The sequence below is a fragment of the Magallana gigas genome, chromosome 1, assembly GCF_963853765.1.
Source record: "Magallana gigas chromosome 1, xbMagGiga1.1, whole genome shotgun sequence".
NCBI lineage: Eukaryota > Metazoa > Mollusca > Bivalvia > Ostreida > Ostreidae > Magallana > Magallana gigas.
This window is the reverse complement of record NC_088853.1, coordinates 48868795-48895119: the sequence shown is the minus strand read 5'-3', so window position 1 is coordinate 48895119 and position 26325 is coordinate 48868795. Positions and strand designations below refer to the sequence as shown.

The 26325-nt window shown below is 32.0% G+C and overlaps 1 protein-coding gene and 1 long non-coding RNA gene across 8 annotated transcripts in view; one reads left to right on the top strand and one right to left on the bottom strand.

The window, feature by feature from the left end:
* Nucleotides 1-26325, top strand: part of LOC109621166 (multiple epidermal growth factor-like domains protein 11) — a 131982-nt gene that overhangs the window by 75403 nt on the left and 30254 nt on the right. For 6 of the 7 annotated variants that reach the window (XM_066069325.1, XM_066069312.1, XM_066069319.1 and 3 more), the window contains exons 4-7: nt 12255-12482; nt 13158-13409; nt 18159-18386; nt 19103-19354. The exons of the other annotated variant lie outside the window; for it this stretch is intronic. In XM_066069325.1, the coding sequence (XP_065925397.1) occupies nt 12255-12482; nt 13158-13409; nt 18159-18386; nt 19103-19354 (960 nt within the window). The remainder of the gene's footprint in view (nt 1-12254; nt 12483-13157; nt 13410-18158; nt 18387-19102; nt 19355-26325) is intronic. 7 annotated transcript variants of the gene reach the window in all.
* LOC136270764 (uncharacterized) lies at nt 23717-25830 on the bottom strand. Its single transcript, XR_010708630.1, has 3 exons — nt 25612-25830; nt 25118-25216; nt 23717-24715 (listed from the first exon to the last, which is right to left on the bottom strand). It is a non-coding gene; the product is annotated as an uncharacterized lncRNA (long non-coding RNA).

The following is a 26325-nucleotide window of genomic DNA, read 5'->3' as shown; positions in this document are numbered from 1 at the left end:
AGACTATTTATCGTATACAATTGACAGTAGAATTACTTAAAATGAAATTGTTTTAGCTGATGTTTCTAATAAATTAAAAAGTAAAACTTAAACATGTATCAAATCGTGTTTTAAACACTATGTCACAGTGTCTCTGGTCAGTGGGAACTAAAATTATATCGTAGCATTTCTGAACGAGAACTAAAAATTCAAATTTGTCAATTATATGATCGTTATACTATGTAAAGGGGATTTATTTTTCTCTAGGTCTGTAGCAGCATAGGTGGGCCTCAAACATCAATAGTTGGAAGAAGGAAAGTTATGTTGAAGGAAGGTGCTCCCGATTCGTTTGAAGTTGATTTTGATGCGGATGACGACGGTAGATGTCCTGTTTGTGAATGTTGCTGTAACACTACTGCTTGCAACAATGGAGGCTCTTGTGGAGTTGCAGGTTTTCAATTTATTATATTCAATTTATTTGCATTATATTAAGATACACATTCAATGTACATTATAATCAAACGTATAATATGTTTTGAACGCATAGTAAAATCGATAAGAGTATAAAATACACACGAATTACACCTATCATAGTAGAAAGTATACACTTGCAACAGTTAGGCTGACAAATACAGTGATTACTTGGTCAAATATGCGCTTGAACCGAACATAGCTCTACATTAATTGATAACAATACATTTTAGATTATGATTATCACAACGGACGCATGTGTTTCAACTGCAAAGATTTATCAAATCCCAACGACTGTGACGAAGTTACTTGGTGCGATCAAGATAGTGTAAGTTTAAATGCAGAAAAAAATAATCAATCTCGATCGATCGACCATATTTTAAATTAAAAAGCAGATCTTAAGCATATAAAACTATATATATTCTTTAAGCATTGTTACACGAGCGAAATCACGGCTGGTACTGGAACAGCTAACAGTCGCAAAATATACCATTCTGCATTTACTGGAGAATCAAGGGTAACTATATCTATACGGCTCTGTGTGACATGCACAAATTCTATTGAAGAATGTAAGGCATTTGGATGAGTCATTTAGATATATAACCCACTGCTATCCGCATTTATTCGTCGTCGAACGCCGTGGTAACGTTGATTGTTATAAGCTTTTCCATTTCTGTTCTCTAGAATTTAATTGATACTTAACAAATGAACTACATGTACTTGTAAGAACATGCATATAGTTAAGGTGATGGTATGGGCTTTTTCCTGATACATGTATAACGTTTGTTTAAATTTTTGATGAATAGGATGAGTCTTTTTTTATAACTCGTTTAAATTTTTTTTTATTAAAAATGTTCGATTGGGTGACTCACTGATTATTGTTTCTAACTCAGAATATTGAACGGAAAATAAAACTTATTTTTGGGAGTTGATTTTAATCACATCTCCTATGCAGTTACTCGGTCAAACCAAAAGTGAAACAGTGTTTGGACCTAAGCACAAATCAACACAGCTGACAACATCTAGATCTAATCAATAAATTCGATGTGATGAGTTCTTAAGCATTGTTTTCAAGGAAACTAATATATAGATATCTTGTAAATAGTCAGATTTTAAATGGTACCAACAATATAGATATTTTTTGAAGTCGTACAGTTTATGTATTCCTACGCCAGGGTTCAATATAGTCTCGTTCAACCAGACGCTCGGCTGTCACCGTAAATTTCAGACAAGCAGAGAGTCTCTCTTGCTTGTCGGAGATTAACGAATAACGAATTTTGCTTGGATCCATACAATTTCTCATAACTATTTCAATTACTGATACGCAGTTTGATGGGGCATTCAGAAGTTTGAGTTCTATTCGCTCTTCGCTATTCACTATTCGAAAAGCGAATAGAATTCTGTGGTCGGTTCGCTATTCAAATTACCATAAACATGCTAATAAACGTAATTAAAAAATCTATAAAAACTTCATTTTTAATTGAAAGGAAATGTTATAAGGTAAAAATTATTACTTCCTGACCTGACCTGAACATTGGCACGATCAGCTAGCCTGGCAAGAGGGTAAGAAAATCATGATATTCTGTTGCATTTTTCAAGGGGCTGGCTAACACCCTGTATCCCATATTTGGGCCTTCGTATATGGTGGGGATTGGGCCCCGGGGAAACCCAGTCGAGCCTCAAAAGGAATTTGGTTTACACGGCCATTAACAGGCTTAGCTAGCCTGGCAAATAACAGGAATTTTCTTATAATACAATTATAATGGGATATCTTTCAAGGGACTGGCTAACACCCTCTATCCCATATTTGGGTCTTCATATTTGGTGGGGATGGGGCACCGGGGAAGCCCAGTCGACCCTCAAAAGGAATTGGGTTAACACGGCCATTAACAGGCTTAGCTAGCCTGGCGAAGAACAGGACATTTCTTAAAATACAATTATAATGGGATATCTTTCAAGGGGCTGGCTAACACCCTGTATCCCATATTATGTTTACCATAATAGACCACGGAGAGTATAGAAGCAGATTACTCTAACAAAACTTCTACAAAGGAAAATGAATACAACAAGGTTTGTGTAAATGTTATAAAATGTTCCAATCAAATGTGAAAGCGACCTTAACAAAACTTTTAAAGGTAAATTTCAAGAAAATGTATAGCTGGTTTATGTAATTCATTTCAGATTTCACCAAACTTGTATGCGGAAAAAGCCAGACAGAAATGCATAAGAGAATTTAACATTCCACTGTGGGCCATAAACTTTGCATCAGAGTCGAAGGCGATTAGAAAGTTGAACGCCCAACATCTGACAGATATTTTTGGAAGTTTCAATTCAAACTTTTAAAAAACGCAAATGAATGAAAATATACTTTCCTCCACCTACAGAAGAAGCTAAAACTAAAGACACTTTTCAACCTGATGCAGAGGTAGAGTTCATTGGTGGTAATCATAAACAGCGTGTTATGCTTCAATTACAGGAACTCTGCCCGGAGATAGAAAAACACAAAACAACGTAAAAATGACTTAAAATGTGTCATATTTGTTCAAAGGAAAACAAGCATAGATTGGTAAACACAAACAAGATATCACAGTAGATTAAGATACAAATTTGTGAAGAAATTGGAGGAATTACAATAATTTCTTTGGATATCTGGCAATTTTTTTTTTATCAAAAAGTTTTTCCTCAACAAGAAGCTGTCACCAGGAGCTATGTCATTTCTTAATTGGCCTGTTAAGAAATGACAAAACTTCCAAGAGCTTAATTTGAGAACTTGTCAGTTTGAGGAATTAACAATTATGAGAAATGTTCTGCTGGAGATATATGAAGGTACATTTTCAACATTTAGTCAACCTTCCAGGATAACATACATCAGCTTTTTAATGCTGTGGTATGATATTGTTTTTTATACACACCTGGTAATGAACAATTCTAACCCAACCACCCTCCACCCACCCAAATAAATTCAACAGCACTAGGCATCGTATTAAACTTGGATATAATATATAGATAAGTTGGATCTAATATATAGATAAATTATCTCCCTCTCTCTCTCTCTCTCTCTCTCTCTCTCTCTCTCTCTCTCTCTCTCTCTCTCTCTCTCTGTGCATTATTTTGAAATTGATTTCATCCCTCAGTGTCCCAATGATCGTAAGGAAGAAACAAACAGTAAAAAAGACTCAATCATCACACAGAACTATCAACAATGAGGCAGACTTACTGGGACCAAGTGGAAACAATCAAAAAGCACCCTGGAACGAGTATTTTCGTATTAGAGAGTAAAGTCGCTGGTTTTCTCAGGCAAGTTTTCTCATTCAGAGGGTGATTGATGAAGGCATGTACATCCATAAAAGGCACTGTCAAGTACACTTTATGTCATTTGGTCATAATTAATAAAATATAAGTGGGTCTATGGAAGTTGTAATATACAACATTTTTTTTACTTGTAATGATTAATTGATTAATGGCATTAACAGAGTTATAGATATATTGTACGTGCAAAAATCAGGAATTTGGTCCTTTTACTACATTTCAAGTTTTGTAAAAAGATATAAGAGAACAAATATATTTAAAAAGTACCTACATACAAAATAACATACTGTAAAACTCCTGCATGAGATAGGACTTTGAAATTTCACAAATTTGGTAAGACACCCTCGGTAACCACAACCTAGTACTGTGTTTTCTGTGTAATGTCAGATGCGACCTATCTTCCATGTTTTCTACCTCAACAATGTGAAGATTTCCACTAAGTAATTCCATAATCATATTTTCATGTTATATGATATTTTTTTTATTTAGATATAACATGTCCACTTGAAACTATAGAAAATGACTTAAGTTTATTTATAAACATTTAAATGCATTTTGCAAGCCATTTTAAGGAAAATTAAAAATATTTAAGCCCAGAAAAGACCCTTTTAATATACCCTAATTTTTGGGAACTAACAGGTTTAAATGATAATAAATAAAGAATAATATATCAAGGAAAATTATATAAAATATTGAGGAACGTTTCGTGTGTCCTTAAAGCCTATTTATCTAGAATAAATTGTCAATAAAGATGTTTAAAAGCGCATTTCACTGTATGACTAGCACAGCTTCTTCTTATAATGTAATGATTGAAGGGTATTAAGTCAGTTAAGTCATTCACTGGCACTACACCATGATTCAAATTTTATTTGAATAAATATAAGAGTTTATGAATCAGTAATACCACTTACATATGTATAATGCTATATATTTTACAGGCTACTGCCAACACACCAGAAGAGGAACTTATCACAGCCGCGGTTGTTGATACACCAACCACAGAGTGTACAGGGGGGAGGGGGGTGTTGGAGATAGACGAACTCACATACGGCAAAACGCCACTGGGGAAAATGATGAAAACTTTAGTAGTACTAAAAAAATGCAAATTCTTTTGCGCTGAATAAGAAAGACATTCAACAATTTGGCAAAAATGAAAAACAATTTCTTATTTTGTCCTTTTTGTGTCAAATAAAGATTTTAAAATTAAATATTGACAATTAAAATGTCAACTCATCATCAAGAAAGTTTTTGCAGAACAAAAAATCTGAACAATAAAATTTGTTGCATGAACTTGGACTTGCGCAAGCGCATGTTGTATGCATTAATTATGTCGAAGGTTTCTTACATAATCTCTACTCATCACATTTTAAGAACCGGTAACCAATTGTTAGACATATAGAATGGTTAAAAAAAGTGGTTTGTGACAATCAGTTATCATAATATGCGTCAGAAATCATCTTTGATAATTCAAACATGAACTTGTTAGGTCATATTTCAAACACAATTTCTTAACAAGTAGTTGTTAAGAAAAAAACTATGAAACTCAAATGTTGATACTAGCAGTTTGAAAATTAACTTCATTTAAAAGTAAATGCTATAATAATTCTAAAAGCTGCTTGGTCCGATTTTTTGTTACTACAGTATCAAATATTTTTCCATACAAACCGTTTGTCTTTGAAAGTTATGGACTTTCTCCTATTTACACCAGCAAAGTTACAAATGTTCAAAGTAAATAAAAAAAATTTCTTTGGGTAAACCAAAAAACAAACCAAAATGCACCATGGGATGTTTAGAAAAGGGAACCGTTTGGTTTCGTCCCCCAAATGATTGGAGTTATACCACCCGAATGCTATGCACAATGCGATTCACAATTTTCAATATGTCTTTATTATACATTGAATACCGTAATTATATAAATGTAAGTTATACAGATTTGATCACGATCCGAACTTTACGAACACCTCATAATACTCAAAGAATGATATTGTTTTTCCCTTGAAATATCCTTTATTAGTTTATTTCAAAACTGAAATAATATCAAGAACTTTGAATGTGTTTAAACAATAATAGGATACATATTAAAACTTATTTTATTGTAAAACTGGCATTCACTGTCTTTATTTCATACGTTACATCAAAGTGCGTGTCATTTGTAATGAAACTAGTAAAGATGCGCTTTTTTATAACGTTCTGGGATAAACAATGAAAAAAAATTATTTTCATTTCGATTAATTTTTAATTTAAGCAAAGAAAAATTATTTAAAACCAAATCTTTTGAACTTGTTTGTTGCACTAAAAGCTTTGTATATTATTAACCAAAAACAAAGATGGTCTGCTGGCCTAATTATTCATAAAAACTTCATTTTTTTATTGGTTATTTTGATATGAAATTTGGCAATAACAAACAGTGTTGTAAATCAAAAGCCAAAGGAAAACTACAAAACAGGAGCAGTGCAAACACAGACCACTACAAAAATCAGACGTAGGATCATAGGTCGTGGAGGAGTAAGCATCCTCTGCTGACCGGTCACAACTGCCGTGTGCTCATTGTTGTAATCTGGGAAACAAGAAGGTCCGTAGACACGATGATTGATAATGGCCTAACAATAAGTATGAAAAACGTCATTCAGCATTCGACCTAGCAGACGATAGTTTTTACTGACATGGTCGGTGTATCGACCATAGCACTGAACGAAATGATGAATTCAATCGAGACTGTTGATAATCTTGCATTATCAACTTGTTTGTCAGTAGCTTGCCTCGTTCTAGAATTTGTTGGAAAGTTGACGATAGAAAAAATATAAAGTCTTTACATTTATCGCCAAGTTTTGTTGTTAGGTTACCATTAATGTTTTTTTCTTCTGAAAAATATCTTAATATGAAACAAATGACTTTAATTTGTGGTATTCTTTATTTTCAAGTTCACTGGGATACATGTATATCGAGTCGAAATAAGAATAACAATAGTTAATTGTTAATATGTCATTGATATACCTAAGTGTCGAGTTGAAGACACAGCTAGTGATTTTTTCCTGTTTAAGTCTTAATAATATCTAAATATGAAACAAATGACCTTAATTTGTGGTATCCATGATTTTCAAGTTCACTGGGATATCGAGTCGAAATAAGAATAACAATAGTTTATTGATAATATGTCGGTGATATACCTATAAGTGTCGAGTTGAAGGCCACAGCTAGTGATTTTTTCCTGTTTAAGTCTTAATAATAAATTATGCTTCATATGAATATAGAAATAGATCTGCTAACAATGATGAGCAATTGGTATCAATAGGAATTCCAACGGATTTTTGGAAGAATTTTCAAGAAGCAATCTAAAACGTAAGTTAAAAAAAATGTATACCGTCTTAATGGTACTTGATATAACGTTGTTAATAACACAATTCAATGGTCATATTTTGATAACAATTATTATATAACTGACTGAAATTTCGAGTTAAATCTAAAATTGTGTCATGATCATGAGGCCAGATTTCCAAAAAGTGCATATATGTTGTCAATCAGAAACACAAGCATCTTTTGTATATCTTACTGACGTACAAATGTACTTTATGTGTCATTGTTAAAGTTTTAGAGAATAAATGAAATTAATGTATACTCCAAATAGCTGCTAAGTACGTATGCATAGAACGACTCACCATGACTATCAAAGTACTAAAAGTACTGATAGACGGAGGCATCATTTCGCAGGAAACTAAACTTATGAAAATTAATATGATTTTTCTTATTTAAGGAAAAACAGCGTGCATACCGCTTATCATGTTGGAATATTCGCGAAGCGGTTTAGTATTATGGCAATTTAAGGTCGCGAGGATATTTTTCAGGTTGACATCAGAGTTAGGTAGATAATATTAAAATAGTTAGTGTAGTTCTCTTTTTTTAACCTCATAAGCTTGTTATATTACTAATCAAAGGTGTTTATTCCTTACAAAAAAGGAAGGAGGAAATTATTTTGCATCACAAAACAACATGGGAAACTGTACATGTTATTAAATGCATAAAACTCAAACTTGAAAAATACAATGCAAACTATTTATGTACACGTATATTTAGTTTAAGTCAATATTATTTTCTGTGTATAGTGATTTGCAAACCCAAGGTAGAAAACGCCATATCCTAGAAGCTTCCACACCTGTTCAAGATAAAAGATAACCTCTAAATTGCAAGCTACTTTGTCTAACTGTACAACACAACCCCAACCCCCCCCCCTCCCCTCTCCTTTTAATATATCACAGAAGGGATTTCTTGATTAATGAGTGTCGTCGATCTAGATATTCTCTTATTATGATCGTTATGAGAGAGAGAGAGAGAGAGAGAGAGCGTTTTAGGCGTAATTTTACGTACATTCATTTGAAATATACTAATATTATATATTCATAAAATTAGTATCCACAAAAGAATATAGTATAATGTGATTTAATCCAGTATGCAGTTTCAGTCTGAGTCCACGTGTTGGGTTTTCCACGTGTTACCCCTGTTAATCAAATCAACGCGCGAGGTGCACCACGTGTTCCTTCCAAGATAAGGGGGAAAAGTTTCGTTCTAATAATTTTCATTTCAAGTAAGGAGAACAGAAGTATGCCTTACAATAAAGTATTCTACTCTGTTTGTGATGTTTGATTTCAAGTAAAGAGAAAGGAAGCATGCCTAACAATGAAGTATAGGTATTCTACACTGTCTGTGATGATTGATTTCTAGCAAAGAGAAAAAAAATATGTATAACAATGAAGTACATGTATTCTACACTGTTTGTGATGTTTGATTTCATATAAAGAGAAAGGAAGTATACTTAACAATGAAGTATTATACACTGCTTGTGATGTTAAATTTGATTTAAAGATTGATATATTGTGTTTGTGAAGTTTAATTCGTATACTTTTTTTTTCTCAACAGAACTCTCTCTCTCTCTGTCTCTCTCTGTCTCTGTCTCTTTCTGTCTCTCTCTCTCTCTCTCTCTCTCTCTCTCTCTCTCTCTCTCTCTCTCTCTCTCTCTCTCTCTCTCTCTCTCTCTCTCTCTCTCTCTTGTTAAGACTATGGACACAATAAGCACATGTACTTTATTTTGCTATTTATTTTGAATTTGCAGAGAACTCAAGTTCAGTTATATGGTACCAGTTTTAATGATATATATTATGGCTATTGTTTGCATCTTATAAAAGATTTTTTTGTCAATTCTATCTATTTTTTTCACGCGCGACACTCTTATCAGCTTGTAAAATACACTGATTTCCCTAATCACTTGCAGGGGGGGGGGGCTGTAAAGAGAGATACGTCTCCGCGGGATATTAATTGATAATATGCGAACGATATACGACAGAGACAAAGAAGCACACCATGTTTATTCATCGAATCTCATAATTATTCATTATTTCGTCCACCTATAGATGGTGCTTAAGGAATCCTCATTATTTGACGTCACAGGCAAGACAATCACAATATACGGAGGCTGTTAAACAGCCTCCGTCTAAAAATAGCATCTTTATATTAAAGCACCACTTAGATATATGTACAGGAAGAAGATAATAGTCACAATAAAATTACTTATACACAGATGTATGTGCATGATGCAGTCTCTTTTTTGAAGGGTTCATTGAGATAGAAAACTCGTAGACACCGTTGGTAAGTTTCTCTTCAAATTCTTACTTGAATCAAAATGATTTTAAATAGATTTCAACTGATGAATCAGAACTTAAGATTTCATTACGAAATTGAACGTAGGTTATAGTTGTTGTGTTGTAACTACATTGTCACGCACATCTGTTATGCTAACTAGTTACAAGCTTAACTGATTACCGCTATGGTTCAAGTTCGAATTTTATTTATTGCAAATTTGATTATAAAGGTAATTATTTTTTTCATGACTTTTAAAGCGGTATGTATTTACTACATGTAAAAACTTGTACACGCAGTTAAACTATCCATAGTTTTAGATGGATTTAAGATGTATTTTATAATGCATAAGCTTGATAAGCTTTATGTTGAATATACCTTATAAAGCATGTTTATTTTTGTTATCTAAACTAAGGGTCAACATTTCACTTTAGGTCCAATTACAGTAACTTTCGATAGTGGAATGATATGATTTGGCTAGCCCTATTCATCGGACATTTTTGGACTGTAAAAACATTTGGTGAGTGGATGGATTAAAAAAATAATTTTTTTTGTATTATCTACTAATATCTACCAATATCTATGCAATAATTTTTGTTTAAACATTATTTGTCGAGTTTATATTATTGGCAGGTACAAATAACTGACAAAGTGTACAATAAGACTGGGACACAAGCCAAAAGCTTATATTAATTCCTCTCCTTGGTGAGAGAAATATAATGGTTAGAAATTTACTTTTGCAAAAGATAAAGAATATCTAATGACTAAAATAAATAATTTCAAAACGTCAAAGAACATCCACAGGGATATTTGGTGACAATTCAGCCTCCATAATAGTAATACAGTAAAACTCGGTTATAGCGAAGTCCTGTATTTACTTCGTTTTATTCATAATTCGCCATATCCGTATTACGAAATCATTATAATAAGTTTAGCGATTTGCTATATTTGTGTTTTCTTTCTGATTTTGCTGATTGCATGAGACATGAAATAAAATACCTTCTCTAGAAACCTCTAATAATTGGATGGAAAATGAATGGATTTTTGTGAATTTAAACTCAGATTAAGATTTATTTTTATTGCTTCTAATTTTTACATGTAAAACTATATATTAAATTTGTTATAAAAAAGATGTAAATGCCATTATTATCGCCTCTACGGGACTCGAAATTAGTTCGTTATATCCGTAAATTCGGAATGGGTCGATACACACAAACACAGACATTTTACGAACTATATTTCTAAACAATGTAATGAATACATTTCAGATGCTCTGATTTACTGACACGAAGTAAATACTGTATGCAGGGTTATTTTCGCCCCGTGTAATTTTCGCTCTTCTACACTTGCAAACAATTTCGCCCTGTCTTTAATTCTCCCAGACACAGTATATTTAAAGAGAAATAATTTGGAACATTGAAATTTGCCCAGTCATAAATTCACCCGCTGACAACAAGGGCGAAAGGGGCGAAAATAAAACGGGGGTGGGGGGTGATTTCCCTGTATACAGAACCACTTTTCATAAGTGACATGGCAAAACGCAATGTGATTTTCATGCAAACCCTATGTGCAGATAAATATCTTAGATATCATGATATGCATTTTCTCAAAATACTGTTATTGCAGATATGTATCAAAACCCCATCAGATTATATGATACATTATCTTAATTTCACTGAAACAAGGAAGCTTGTATAAAATTGTAAATTTAAACATCCGTCTTTTTAAACTGTAAATTCAAACATCGGGCTTTTTCAGTATCAATTAATATAATACTTCAATATGTTTATGCTTCAAAATGTAAGGCAGCTCTATAATCACCAAACATTTCATTTTCTACTCTTAATATTGTAAATAGATTTAGAAAAGCTTTCCGTTACAATTAATTGTTTTAAATATATATTGATTTTGTTTATTCGCGTTAATGACATATTATCTAATAGGATGTCGAATCTTCTCCTACTGCATTAATTTTATCTCTGTGAATGAACGGACAAGCGTTATTATATGTGCTATCTCGGATTTGGTCGGCATAGTAAAAACTTTGAGTTATCTGATGGTTCTAGATATCGAAGTTAATGAAAGTTGGTATATTGTTATGTTTCTAGACATGTGTATACACATGATATTTCTATGTATGCGTATACACACATGTATATAAAGTCATATAGTTATCGTAATTCATATTGTCGAATAAAACACCTGAAGATTTAATTATTTTATTTCATATCTAAAATAGATATAAGAAAACATAGAATGTTCTTAAATTATCTTGTAAAGCAATACTTTTAATAAGAAAATGTGTGTTCGTCTTTGCCAACAATTCTGATAACCGGATATACAATGCACAACAATTTGATAAACCGATAAGGGTATAAAGAAAAAACACGGAAAATGCATGCAACTTAACATTTCCATTCCAGCTTATCTAATCACAACTCTATCTTGCACAAAGTCATGAATACATAAGCTTTCATTTAACACCATTGCCGAATGATCTAACCACCCCCCCCCCCGCCGGAATAAAGACTGGATTCTTCAATAGATTGCTTATCAGAAACGACGTGTACTTAAGATTGAATTTTTCTAGTCCAGATCCATATAACACAAAGAATATTTAAAGCTGCATGGTCAGATTTTGTTCATTCTTACAGTATCAAATAATTTTCCATAAAGTCCTTCGTCTAATTACACCCTCAAAATTGGTCTCCTTCCAAAGTTAGAAATATTCAAAGTAAAGGAAATTGAACTGACATATGCTGAAAACGCCTCTCATTTACCCCATTTTCGCAAAGTTTGGGATATGGAAGAAAAAACCCCGGATATACGGTAACATTTAGGAAAGTCTAATTTTTGACGTTTTACAGAAAACATAGCTCTGGATAGACCTGCCTGGCAGCGTTATCCCTTTCACGACACACCATGGAATGCAACCTATGCTGTTGACGGACGTCGGTCAGATCTTGCCCCGGCTGGAGGACAGTGTGCAATATCAGCGGATCGTAAATCAATAGCAGAATGGAGGGTAGATCTAGGAGAAGTGCGGAACCTGCATCATGTTTTTATACAATACAGGACGGACAATGACGCTTCGGGTATTTATCGACCAACGAAGTGAAAATGAAGGGCGTTCATATTAGATGATTTATCTGAATATATTTATGTTCAGCATACATACATGTATTTGTTAAGTTTGAATACTTGAGACACAGAATTGGTCTGTTTTTAATTCATTCATCTACAAAGTACTGTAATTGAAACATAACTTAATGTCTAAAAGAAATGACATTCTTTTATGGACCTATAAGGTTCCTTTCAATTGATGAATAATCACAGCCTCATCCTCTGTGATTTATGCGAAAGTTTTATGATGCTTACTAAAACCTGTCACAAAATATTTGATATGCGTAATGTGTGTTAGGCATTTTCTATGAAACAGCACTACGTATAAAAACGACGGATAATAAGCCTTAAAGATGATTACATGTACAAACAACATTCGTTGCCACTAAACAAGGTCAGATGACATTAATAGCATGGCCCTATTAATGGCGATGCAAGAAAATCTTCAAATCATATCTCAGTGTTTAGAATTGATGCTATACTAAAAATGTCCCCCCTCCCCTCTTTCGTGTTTACACAAACATACACATTTCTGTTGTTCAGAGTCTTGAGTTTGTATATTTTTAAGACCTACTTTTTACAAATTTGTTAAACCGTAACTATTCTACACTAAAATAAGTTATTTTTCGTTGCTCTTGAACTAACAGATCAAAACGACTACTTTAAGAGTAGATTCTTGGGATTTTCAATCTACGTATCGAACACCACCTACAGAAAGGACTGGAAACTGTGTTTCAAGGACAACAACTATACCAGAGCCACAATACCCAACCCTATCAGTGTAACATGCCTTATGCACGGGAGATATGTCATTTACTACAACAACAGAACGCATCGCCCTTTCCCTGCTGGATATTCAACTTACGCCTTTAACGATTTGTGTGAAGTTGAAGTTTATGGTAAGATTTATAGAATCGCACGGAATATATAGAGCAGATTTTGCATTTTTAAAAAGTGTACCATATAGTTGTTTATTCCATATTTTATTCAAGCCTGAAGTTTAGTCAAATTTATTTATGCATATAAGAGAATGATTTATATATGCATCGTTTTTTATAAAAACAATTTTTTTAGAATAATTCATTACTTCTTCCTCTACTTAATAGAAGACGTTAACCGTATCACGTAGACAGCTGTCAAGGATTTACTTCCCGATATGTTTATTATTACTTTTAAACATCGATTTTGAAAGTATAATACGTTTTATATGTTATGTTTACTAATACGATAAAAACTACAACAATTACCAACACATTTATGGCTATAATTGACTCTGAATAGATAGAACGTCGTAAAAGCATTGCGGTTATCAAAAGGAATGCTGGATGGTTATGAAACATGTACATTGTACCTACTTCAATGAAAAGAACAGCTCTGTTAAGAGATGAAGGAGGCCATTCAATTTTGAGAGTTTAAGCTTAGGAGTTTTCTTTCCTTAATAAGAGTTTACGACAAAAAATCATACAGGTCTAGATTTCTAAAATAGATATGATACCACGTAGTTTGTTGACTTCCTCATTCTATTTTTAAAAAAGAGAAATATTTCAGTTGTCCTCAATAGTGTTTTAAAATCTATAATTTAAGGCTTAAACGCTTAAAACATAAATCATTAACAAATTATCGCTGGTGCATAACGTTATAAGAACGTTTGCTATGTAAACAAGCTGAGGCCTATATTTCTAATTAATGTTTTCTTGATACGCATATTGAGAACACTTTCCGCGTCTACGTTCATTGAGATGTATTTTGAAGGACATGTACAGAGAAATTACATTTTTATTCTAAGAAATGCATAACATTTAGTTCAGATGAAACGCACAAAGTTTTAGCTCCTTTAAAAAATTCTTAACGTTATCATCGTTATCATCATTATCGATACTACTATACTAAAATAATAGACTCGAATTTATGGGCTTTAATACCAATAAATCGGAAGAGTACTGTCTTTCCTTTTATATATTTTAAACATCATGGGTACTTGAAGATTACCAATATATTTTTTTTATTTTATCTTAATCAAGCGTCACTAATTAATAATCAAGGAAAATTCCTTTTAAAAAATTCCGAATATCATTTGAATTTTTTGGATTTTACAATCTTGCGCATGCGCATTACATTCACGCTAAATCATTAGAGGCTTTTTAGTTTATGTTTCCACAATATCACATTTGCATGCATAAACTCAGAAACGATAATACAAATACGTGTAAATTTTCAGTGAAAATTTGCTGTATAATCTGTTTATCAAAGAAAATATGGAAGATAACTCTAATTCAGTGCATTTAATATGAAAAATCCCGAGAGTTCCGAACGTCAACATAGTGTGTAAATAAAAGTTTAACGTTGGTGAAAGTCTACAATTCTTCATTAATATGAGTTAAATTTTTAGATGAAAGCGTGAAGTTTAGTCAAATTTAGTAATGCATATGAGGGAATGATTTATATATGCATCGTTTTTTATAAAAACAAATTTTTAAGAATAATTCATTACTTCTTCCTCTACTTTATAGAAGACGTGAACCGTATCACGTAGACAGCTGTCAAGAATTTACTTCCCGATATGTTTATTATTACTTTTAAACATCGATTTTCAAAGTATAATACGTTTTTTTTGTTATGTTTACTAATACGATAAAAACTACAACAATTACCAACACATTTATGGCTATATTTGACTCTGAATAGATAGAACGTCGTAAAAGCATTGTGGTTATCAAAAAGAAGGCTGGATGGTTATGAAACCTGTACATTGTACCTACTTCAATGAAAAGAACAGCTCTGTTAAGAGATGAAGGAGTGTTAAGAGATGAAGGAGGCTATTCAATTTTGAGAGTTTAAACTTAGGAGTTTTCTTTCCTTAATAAGAGTTTACGACAAAAAATCATACAGGTCTAGAATTCTAAAGTAGATATGATACCACGTAGTTTGTTGACTTCTTCATTCTCTTTTTTAAAAAAGAGAAATATGTCAGTTGTCCTCAATAGTGTTTTAAACTCCATAATATAAGGCTTAGACGCTTAAAACATAAATCATTAACAAATTACCGCTGTTGCATAACGTTATAAGAACGTTTGCTATGTAGTCAAGCTGAGGCCTATATTTCTAATTAATGTTTTCATAATACGCATATTTAGAACACTTTCCGCGTGTACGTTCATTGAGATGTATTTTGAAGGACATGTACAGAGAAAGTACATTTCTTTTCTAAGAAATGCATAATATTTAGTTCAGATGAAACGCACAAAGTTTTAGCTCCTTTAAAAAATTCTTAACGTTATCATCGTTATCATCATTATCGATACTACTATATAATAGACTCGAATTTATGGGCTTTAATACCAATAAATCGGAAGAGTACTGTCTTTTCTTTTATTTATTTTAAACATCATGGGTACTTGAAGATTACCAATTTTTTTTTATTTTATCTCAATCAAGCGTCACTAATTAATAATCAAGGAAAATTCCTTTTAAAAAATTCCGAATATCATTTGAATTTTTTGGATTTTACAATCTTGCGCATGCGCATTACATTCACGCTAAATCATTGGAGGCTTTTTAGTTTATGTTTCCACAATATCACATTTGCATGCATAAACTCAGAAACGATAATACAAATACGTGTAAATTTTCAGTGAAAATTTGCTGTATAATCTGTTTATCAAAGAAAATATGGAAGATAACTCTAATTCAGTGCATTTAATATGAACAATCCCGAGAGTTCCGAACGTCAACATAGTGTGTTAATAAAAGTTTAACGTTGGTGAAAAAGTGTACAATTCTTCATTAATATGAATTAAATTTTTAGATGAAAGTTATTTACAGTTTCAAAATGGTTTGTTATGAATAGTTTGACTGTTTTTTTCAATGCAGCTTTATTAATTTCCTGCAAAATCGTTTCGAAGCGATTCTGCAATTTTTAAATTACATTACTGGTAAATGGGAGGCACTGGTGAAGGCTTGTCCCGAGACACAGTAAGATTATTCTAAGCAGAGTGCAGTGAAATAAATAGCAATATTGTCGGCTTAAAGCTTGGTTATGTAAATGACAAAAATAAACGGTATGTCGATGTATCTATTTCGTAAATGTCCTAAATATCTATGCAATGTCAACCCGTGCACGCACGGGTCAAAGTCTAGTTATATAGCATAATAAAATATGATAAAACATAAGATATTGATTGTTGTATTAAGAGCATTTATATAACCATAACCATGAAACATTATCATAATATCACAAAAAAAAGGAAACTGATGTAAAATAAAGTTGTCATCTTATTTACATCTTCAAGGTTTTTTTTAAAACCAGGAAATACATTCCTGTTCAAGCTGAGAAGCAAACTTTTAAAACTAATAAAAATGCATGAGTATAAAAAAAGTGTTAATTCGCATGTACAAGCCAGTGACTATACTTAATAACCACAAAGTATACACAAATAGGCACATGCACGTGTAAAACAGTAAACATCCGTATTTTTAAATTGTAAATTTAAACCCCGGGCTTTTAATCAATTTCAAATATTATAATACCATTCAATTTATCCTATAATGCTTCAAAATGAAAGGCAGCTGTAAAATCACCGACATTTTATTTTCTACTTTTGATATTGTAAATAGATTTAAAAAAGCTTTCTATTCCAGTTAATTGTTTAAATATATATTGATTTTGTTTACTCCCGTTAATTACATATTATCTAATAAGATGTCGAAACTTTTCCTACTGCATCAATTTTATCTCTGTGAATGAACGGACCAGCGTTAATTTGTGCTATCTCGAATTTGGTCGGTAAAAACTTTGAGTTATCTGATGGTTCGATATATCAAAGTTAATGAAAGTTGGTCTATTGTTATGTTTCTAGACATGTGTATACACATTATGTTTCTATGTATGCGTATACACACATGTATATATAGTCATATAAGTTATCGTAATTCATATTGTCGAATAAATACTAGAAGGTTTAATTATTTTATTTCATATCTTAAATAAACTTTAAAAAAAAAAAAACAACATAGAATGTTCTTAAATTATCTTGTAAAGCAATACTTTTTAAGAGGAAAATTTGTGTTCGTCTTTGCCAAATATTCTGATTACCGGATACACAATACACAACAAAATGATAAACCGATAAGTGTATAAAGAACAGACACGGAAAATACAACTTAACATTTCTATTCCAGCTTATCTATTCACAACTCCATCTTGTATAAAGTCATGAATGCATAAGCTTTCTTTTAACACCATTGCCGAATAATCTAATACCCCCCCCCCCCCGGAATGAAGATTGTATTCTTCGATAGATTGCTTATCAGACACGACGTGTATTGAAGATTGACATTTTCTAGTACAGACCCATATACCCCAAAGAGTATTTAAAGCTGCATGATCAGATTTTTTCATTCTTACAGTATGAAGTACTTTTCCTTACAATCCAATAATATTAGAAAGTTATAGACGTTCGCCTATTTACACCAGCAAAATTGGTCTCCATTCAAAGTTAGAAATATTCAAAGTAAATGAAATTAAGACTGACATAAATTAAAAACACCACTCATTTACCCCATTTTCGCAAAGTTTGTGATATGGAAGGAAAAAAAAACCCAGGATATACGGTTACATTTACGAAAGTCTAGTTTTTGACGTTTTACAGAAAACATTGCTCTGCATAGACATGCCTGGCAGCGTTATCCCTTTCACGGCACACCATGGAATGCAACCTATGCTGTTGACGGACGTCGATCAGATCTTGACCCGGCTGGAGGACAGTGTGCGATATCAGCGGATGGTAAATCAATAGCAGAATGGAGGGTAGATCTAGGAGAAGTGCGGAACCTGCATCACGTTTTTATACAATACAGGACGGACAATGTCGCTTGGGGTATTTATCGACCAACGAAGTGAAAAAAGAAGGGCGTGTATATTTTATTACTTATCTGAAGATATTTATGTTAAGCATACATACATGTATTTGTTAAGTTTGAATACTTGAGACACAGAATTGGGCTGCTTGATGTATTCATCTACAAAGTACTGTAACTGAAACGTATCTTCATTTTTAAAAGAAATGACATTCTTATATGGACCTATAAGGTTCCTATTAATTGACGAATATTCACAGCCTCATCCTGTGTGATTTATGCGAAAGTTTTATGATGCTTACTAAAACCTGTCAAAAAATTATTGATACGCGTAATGTGTGTTAGACATTTACTATGAAACAGAACCACGTATAAAAACGACGAATAATAAGCCTTAAAGATGATTACAAACAATAATCGTTGCCACTAAATAAGGTCAGATGACATCAATGGCGATGCAAGAAAATCTTCAAATCATATATCAGTTTTTAAAATTGATTCTACTCTCAAATTGTGCCCCCGTCTCTCTCTCTTTCTCTCTCTCTCTCTCTCTCTCTCTCTCTCTCTCTCTCTCTCTCTCTCTCTCTCTCTCTCCAACGAGTTTACATAAACATACACACTTCTCTCGTTCAGTCTTGAGTTTGTGTATTTTTAAGACATACCTTTTTACAAATTTGTTAAACCTTAACTATTGTACATTAAAATAAGTTTTTGTTCGGTGTTCTTGAACTTACAGATGAAAACGACTACTTTAAGAGTAGAGTCTTGGGATTTTCAATCTATGTATCGAACACCACCCACAGAAATGACTGGAGACTGTGTTTCAAGGACAACAACTATACCAGAGCCACAATACCCAACCCTATCAGTGTAACATGCCTTATGCACGGGAGATATGTCATTTACTACAACAACAGAACTCATTGGCCCTTCCCTGCTGGATATTCTACTTACGCCTTTAACGATCTGTGTGAGGTTGACGTTTATGGTAAGATTTATAGAATCGCACGGAATATATAGAGCAGATTTTGCATTTTTAAAAAGTATACCATATAGTTTTTTATTTCATATTTTATTCAAGCGTGAAGTTTTGTCAAATTTAGTTATGCATATAAGAGACTGATTTATATATGCATCGTTTTTGATAAAAACAATTTTTTAAGAATAATTCATTACTTCTTCCTCTACTTTTAGAAGACGTGAACCGTATCACGTAGACAGCTGTCAAGAATTTACTTCCCGATATGTTTATTATTACTTTTAAACATCGATTTTGAAAGTATAATACGTTTAATATGTTATGTTTACTAATACGATAAAACTACAACAATTATCAACACATTTATGGCTATATTTGACTCTGAATAGATAGAACGTCGTAAAAGCATTGTGGTTATCAAATAGAAGGCTGGATGGTTGTGAAACATGTACATTGTACCTACTTCAATGAAAAGAACAGCTCTGTTAAGAGATGAAGGAGTGTTAAGAGATGAAGGAGGCCATTCAATTTTGAGAGTTTAAACTTAGGAGTTTTCTTTCCTTAATAAGAGTTTACGACAAAAAATCATACAGGACTAGAATTCTAAAGTAGATATGATACTACGTAGTTTGTTGACTTCTTCATTCTCTTTTTTAAAAAAGAGAAATATTTCAGTTGTCCTCAATAGTGTTTTAAAATCCATAATTTAAGGCTTAAACGCTTAAAACATAAATCATTAACAAATTACCGCTGGTGCATAACGTCTTAACGTTATCATCGTTATCATCATTATCGATACTACTATATTAAAATAATAGACTCGAATTTATGGGCTTTAATACCAATAAATCGGAAGAGTACTGTCTTTCCTTTTATATATTTTAAACATCATAGGTACTTGAAGATTACCAATATATTTTTTTATTTTATCTCAATCATGCGTCACTAATTAATAATCAACGAAAATTCCTTTTTTTAAAAATCCGAATATCATTTGAATTTTTTGGATTTTACAATCTTGCGCATGCGCATTACATTCACGCTAAATCATTGGAGGCTTTTTAGTTCATGTTTCCACAATATCACATTTGCATGCATAAACTCAGAAACGATAATACAAATAGTGTAAATTTTCATTGAAAATTTGCTGTATAATCATCTGTTTATCAAAGAAAATATGGAAGATAACTCTAATTCAGTGCATTTAATATGAAAAATCCCGAGAGTTCCGAACGTCAACATAGTGTGTAAATAAAAGTTTAACGTTGGTGAAAAAGTGTACAATTCTTCATTAATATGAATTAAATTTTTAGATGAAAGGTATTTACAGTTTCAAAATGGTTTGTTATGAATAGTTTGACTGTTTTTTTCAATGCAGCTTTATTAATTTCCTGCAAAATCGTTTCGAAGCGATTCTGCAATTTTTAAATTACATTACTGGTAAATGGGAGGCACTGGTGAAGGCTTGTCCCGAGACACAGTAAGATTATTCTAAGCAGAGTGCAGTGAAATAAATAGCAATATTGTCGGCTTAAAGCTTGGTTATGTAAATGACAAAAATATACGGTATGTCGATGTATCTATTTCGTAAATGTCCTAAATATCTATGCAATGTCAACCCGTGCACGCACGGGTCAAAGTCTAGTTATATAGCATAATAAAATATGATAAAACATAAGATATTGATTGTTGTATTAAGAGCATTTATATAACCATAACCATGAAACATTATCATAATATCACAAAAAAAAGGAAACTGATGTAAAATAAAGTTGTCATCTTATTTACATCTTCAAGGTTTTTTTTAAAACCAGGAAATACATTCCTGTTCAAGCTGAGAAGCAAATTTTTAAAACTAATAAAAATGCATGAGTATAAAAAAGTGTTAATTCGCATGTACAAGCCAGTGACTATACTTAATAACCACAAAGTATACACAAATAGGCACATGCACGTTTAAAACAGTAAACATCCGTATTTTTAAATTGTAAATTTAAACCCCGGGCTTTTAATCAATTTCAAATATTATAATACTATTCAATTTATCCTATAATGCTTCAAAATGAAAGGCAGCTGTAAAATCACCGACATTTTATTTTCTACTTTTGATATTGTAAATAGATTTAAAAAAAGCTTTCTGTTCAAGTTAATTGTTTAAATATATATTGATTTTGTTTATTCGCGTTAATTACATATTATCTAATAAGATGTCGAAACTTCTCCTACTGCATCAATTTTATCTCTGTGAATGAACGGACCAGCGTTAATTTGTGCTATCTCGAATTTGGTCGGTAAAAACTTTGAGTTATCTGATGGTTCGAGATATCAAAGTTAATGAAAGTTGGTCTATTGTTATGTTTCTAGACATGTGTATACACATTATGTTTCTATGTATGCGTATACACACATGTATATATAGTCATATAAGTTATCGTACTTCATATTGTCGAATAAATACTAGAAGGTTTAATTATTTTATTTCATATCTTAAAAAAACTTAAAAAAAAAAAAAACGTAGAATGTTCTTAAAGTATCTTGTAAAGCAATACTTTTTAAGAGGAAAATTTGTGTTCGTCTTTGCCAAATATTCTGATTACCGGATACACAATACACAAAAAAATGATAAACCGATAAGGGTATTAAGAACAGACAAGGAAAATGCAACTTAACATTTCCATTCCAGCTTATCTAATCACAACTCCATCTTGTATAAAGTCATGAATGCATAAGCTTTCTTTTAACACCATTGCCGAATAATCTACCCCTCCCCCCCCATCCCCCGGAATGAAGATTGTATTCTTTGATAGATTGCTTATCAGACACGACGTGTACTGAAGATTGAAATTTTCTAGTACAGACCCATATACCCCAAAGAGTATTTAAAGCTGCATGATCAGATTTTGTCATTCTTACAGTATCAAATAATTTTCCATAAAATCCAATAATCTTAGAAAGTTATAGACTTTCGTCTAATTACACCCTCAAAATTGGTCTCCTTCCAAAGTTAGAAATATTCAACACTGGATGAAATATCTGGTTTCAGCGCTGCGGAAACCCTTTGGAAACTCTGCGGAAACTTAAGGTTACTTTAAGTTTCCGACAGGTTTCAGCACGGAAACTTCAAGTTTCATTAAGTTTCCGCAGTGCTGAAACTTAGGCTGTCCATGAATCCAAATGGTTTCCGCAACGGAAACTTACTGAAACTTGAAGTTTCTGCATAGTTTCAATCTCCATATACGTTTGGGATACATATTGTTTACAAATGGTTTCCGCGAAGGAAACTTACTGAAACTTGAAGTTTCTGCATAGTTTCAACCTTCATATACAATTGGGATACATATTGTTTACAAAGGGTTTCTGCAACTGAAACTTACTGAAACTTTTTATATTTTTGCTTTCACAAAAGCTGAGCAAGGTTTCTACTTTATGTACAAACGAAACAATTTCAAACAGTTCCAAATTTATTTTGTTCAAAAATCTGAAATTGTTTCCAATAATAAATAAAATACAGCCAAGATACAATAATGGAGGAACATCCATATGGCAATTCCTTTATTAGGGACTTTTATCTAAAAAATGATAAAATTGCACAAGAAAAAAAACTCCCACAAAAATATTTACATTTGTATTTTTTTTCATCTCGATTAAATGCCTATCAAATCTCCCTTTAAAAATGAAACAAAGATCTTACTTTTTTAAAAATATGAATGCAATTTACAAAATAACTGCACGTACATGAATAAACAAAGAAAACTTCACTGTTACATGAACATAATACACTTGTCTCAATTTGTTTTGAACTACAATGAATATGTACACCATAAAATATTTTTGAAAAGTCTATACAGTAGTATCCATCTTTAAAAAAAAAAAATACACTACAAGATAGTAGTTGACTATAGATGTATGACCCAGATTTGATTTGAATATGTCAATAAATTCCAAAATTAGGTCAAAGTGACCCACTTACAAGTTGGGATAAACCTTTTCTTTGTTAGTACATGTAATATAATCTAATGTTTTACAATAGAACAGGATTTGATATCATTTTTTTGATAATCCATTAAGTCCAAAGTGAACTTTTCATTTCCACCCATGATGTACCAACTGATCAGATTTTAATATCATAAGCCTGTCAGTATTTAATAGATGACCCAGAGGGAGATATGAAAAGCTTGTTGGCCAATAAAAAGCTAACAATGGAGCAGTCTGTCAAATCATGTGCAAAAATATGATGTACACATTTAATTAATTATGCTGATTGCGACACACTTCATTCCTGATGAATATTCTTCTTTAATTACACACGGTTTACCTTCCTACATTTCACTACTTTACCTACATTAATATTTTTAAATCCAAGAAATGAAGTAAAATATACATTGTTTATATATGACAAGTATTACTACATGTACATGTACTTGCTTTTTGTAGCATGAATGTATAAAATACAAAGTATCACACAGATCATTCACCTTACAATTCTCATCAATACCAGCATTTTACTTATGATATAAAAGCTAATTCCAATATTAGTTACATAACACAGATTAAAATAAAACCCACATGGAAACAACTTTCCATCCAAGTAATTTTGTTATATAAAAATTGTAATACATGGGGTATTTGTTGTCTTTATATATTTTCATATACGACATAATTGAATATTGTTTGGTGTATTTTATTATTTCTATGACCCATGCATTCATCTCCTAATGCAGTGTTTTTACATTTAAGATTGGTTTCTTAAATTTTCATATATTGCTGCAAATAAAAACTAAGTTACATGTATCAATAAATGTTTAAACAAAAAAAATGGAAAAAAAAAGTAGTTAACACTTATCAACTTGGAGGTGTGAGGATAAATGTTACATGGAGTCTAATATTTTATGCAATATTTGCAAATATAACAAATTATTTAAGAAAATGGAAGTTAATATCTAATCAATCATTTAATAAGTCAAAACCATGTGATTTTCTAAGATTCTAGCTTACAGACAGACATTGTAATATACTGGTATTTGATCATATAAAAAAAGTACTTTTATAGTTTATAGGTTTTTTGAAATGAGAATACTTTACAGTTAAAAAGTCTTGTTCTGCAGAGGTTTAGTCGGGTCGTAGGGATGTGTCCATTCGAATCAATTAGGAGTGTCCTTGGCTGTTGTTGATGTAACCCGTGTCGTAGTTTATGGAAATAGGCCTTTTTGGGGGATTTTCGAGCATTGTCCAGACCGGTGAAGCACTCATATGATCACATCATGGTTACAGCAGACTTAGTAGTTCTGGACAGTGGTAGCATTAAAATTCTTCTTCTTGCGATGAACTTGTTCCTTTCACTGGGCTGTACTTTATGTCTGTTCTATTTATCTTAAACAAGAATAATAAAGTTTCATTTAGATTTTTAAAAAATAAACATTCAGCCTAACATGTAATAAAAGCATTCTGAATAAAATTCTGAATACAGAAGCTACTATGCAGTTGCCAGTTGGTGTTTAAACTATGTCATATAATGGCTACAGTAGTATCTGGTCTAAAATGTTTCATTTTATGTTTGAAGCTATGTTATTTTCATTTTGATTCAATTATTGTTTGTTGAACAATGGAAAAACTTATCAACAATAAGTGTTTCACCACCACCACCCCCCCCCCCCCAATCAACCTCCTTTTCAAGAACTTAGACCTGGATTTCCCCAAAAATACTACAGTAAATTATAAACATCCAACACATGTATAACTTAATGGTGAAAATAATAAATTTAAAAGCAATACCTTGCGTTCACATCGTCCAGCTGGTCAAAACATTCACCCGAATCACCGAACAGAGGAGCAACTAATCACCGGAAACATTGACTTTGTATGCTGTCAATGCTGAAAAAGAAAAACGTGAAAGATTTCATTTTCCGGATTTAATTAATAATGTTTTTTTCGTTACATTTAGAGTTTGTAAATTGTATAATGTGCGAAAGATTCATTGTTCGTCTTGTTTACCAACCAAGCATTCATATATATTAGGGACGTTTATATAATTATATATGTGTATACCCTGGATAATCTTGATTATCATGCATATAAAGTTGGTTAATGGTTAACTTGGTAAAAACGTATATTTAAAAGAGATACGGTAATAAAAATTAAAACGCCGAACCAAGTTTGAAAAAATGACGCCATCTTGATTTGATGGCGCGAGATCTCGTTTACAAATGAGAGATAAATTAGAGCCTTGAAAATGTTATTGGGAGTATCTATATTGTGAATTAAGTTACCTTGACATGAGTTCTTCGTTCCTGCATTATCTCCTTGTTGTAGAGGCTATTAATGCTTCTCAATTCTCCATTTTACAACAGCACCTTCTTGTCCATTTTAACCTTCGCTCGGAATCATAAACTGCGCCAATACTGACCAATCAGAACCCCGTAAATCTTGGAAAAGTGCATCTTGGGATAGTTTAAAATGAATAATGTTTAATCAAAATTATCATTTTTTACCGAATAGTATACTTTTTACATGTATATTTATTTTAAATAAGAACTTTTGGGGTCAGTATTTCCTGGTTAAATACGACAAAGTATTGGCGTGTGTTTGTTACAATTGTATTTGTAACACGTGATTAACCAAAAAAAAAATGGCCGACCGTTTGTTTACAAATGTCTAATGAAATTAAACAAGTTTGAATGAGACATATGTATCAGATTGTGTCTTTAACTATATTTTATTTAAAAGTCCTGATGATTTTGTCAAACTAAATATGATAGAGCCATATATAGTTTACTGACAAGTTAGTCTTGACTTGTCCAATTTTCACCGCGATTCTAAGCACGGTCATATTCTTATTCAGAATATAGAGGTGTGAAAATATAATGTTCATCACAGAGCAGGTTCTGCATGAACACACAGAAATCACAAATATAATTAGATGCCGATCAATTAACGGGGTCCGGTTAACAGCGTTCACCCGTACGGTGAATTTACAACTACGA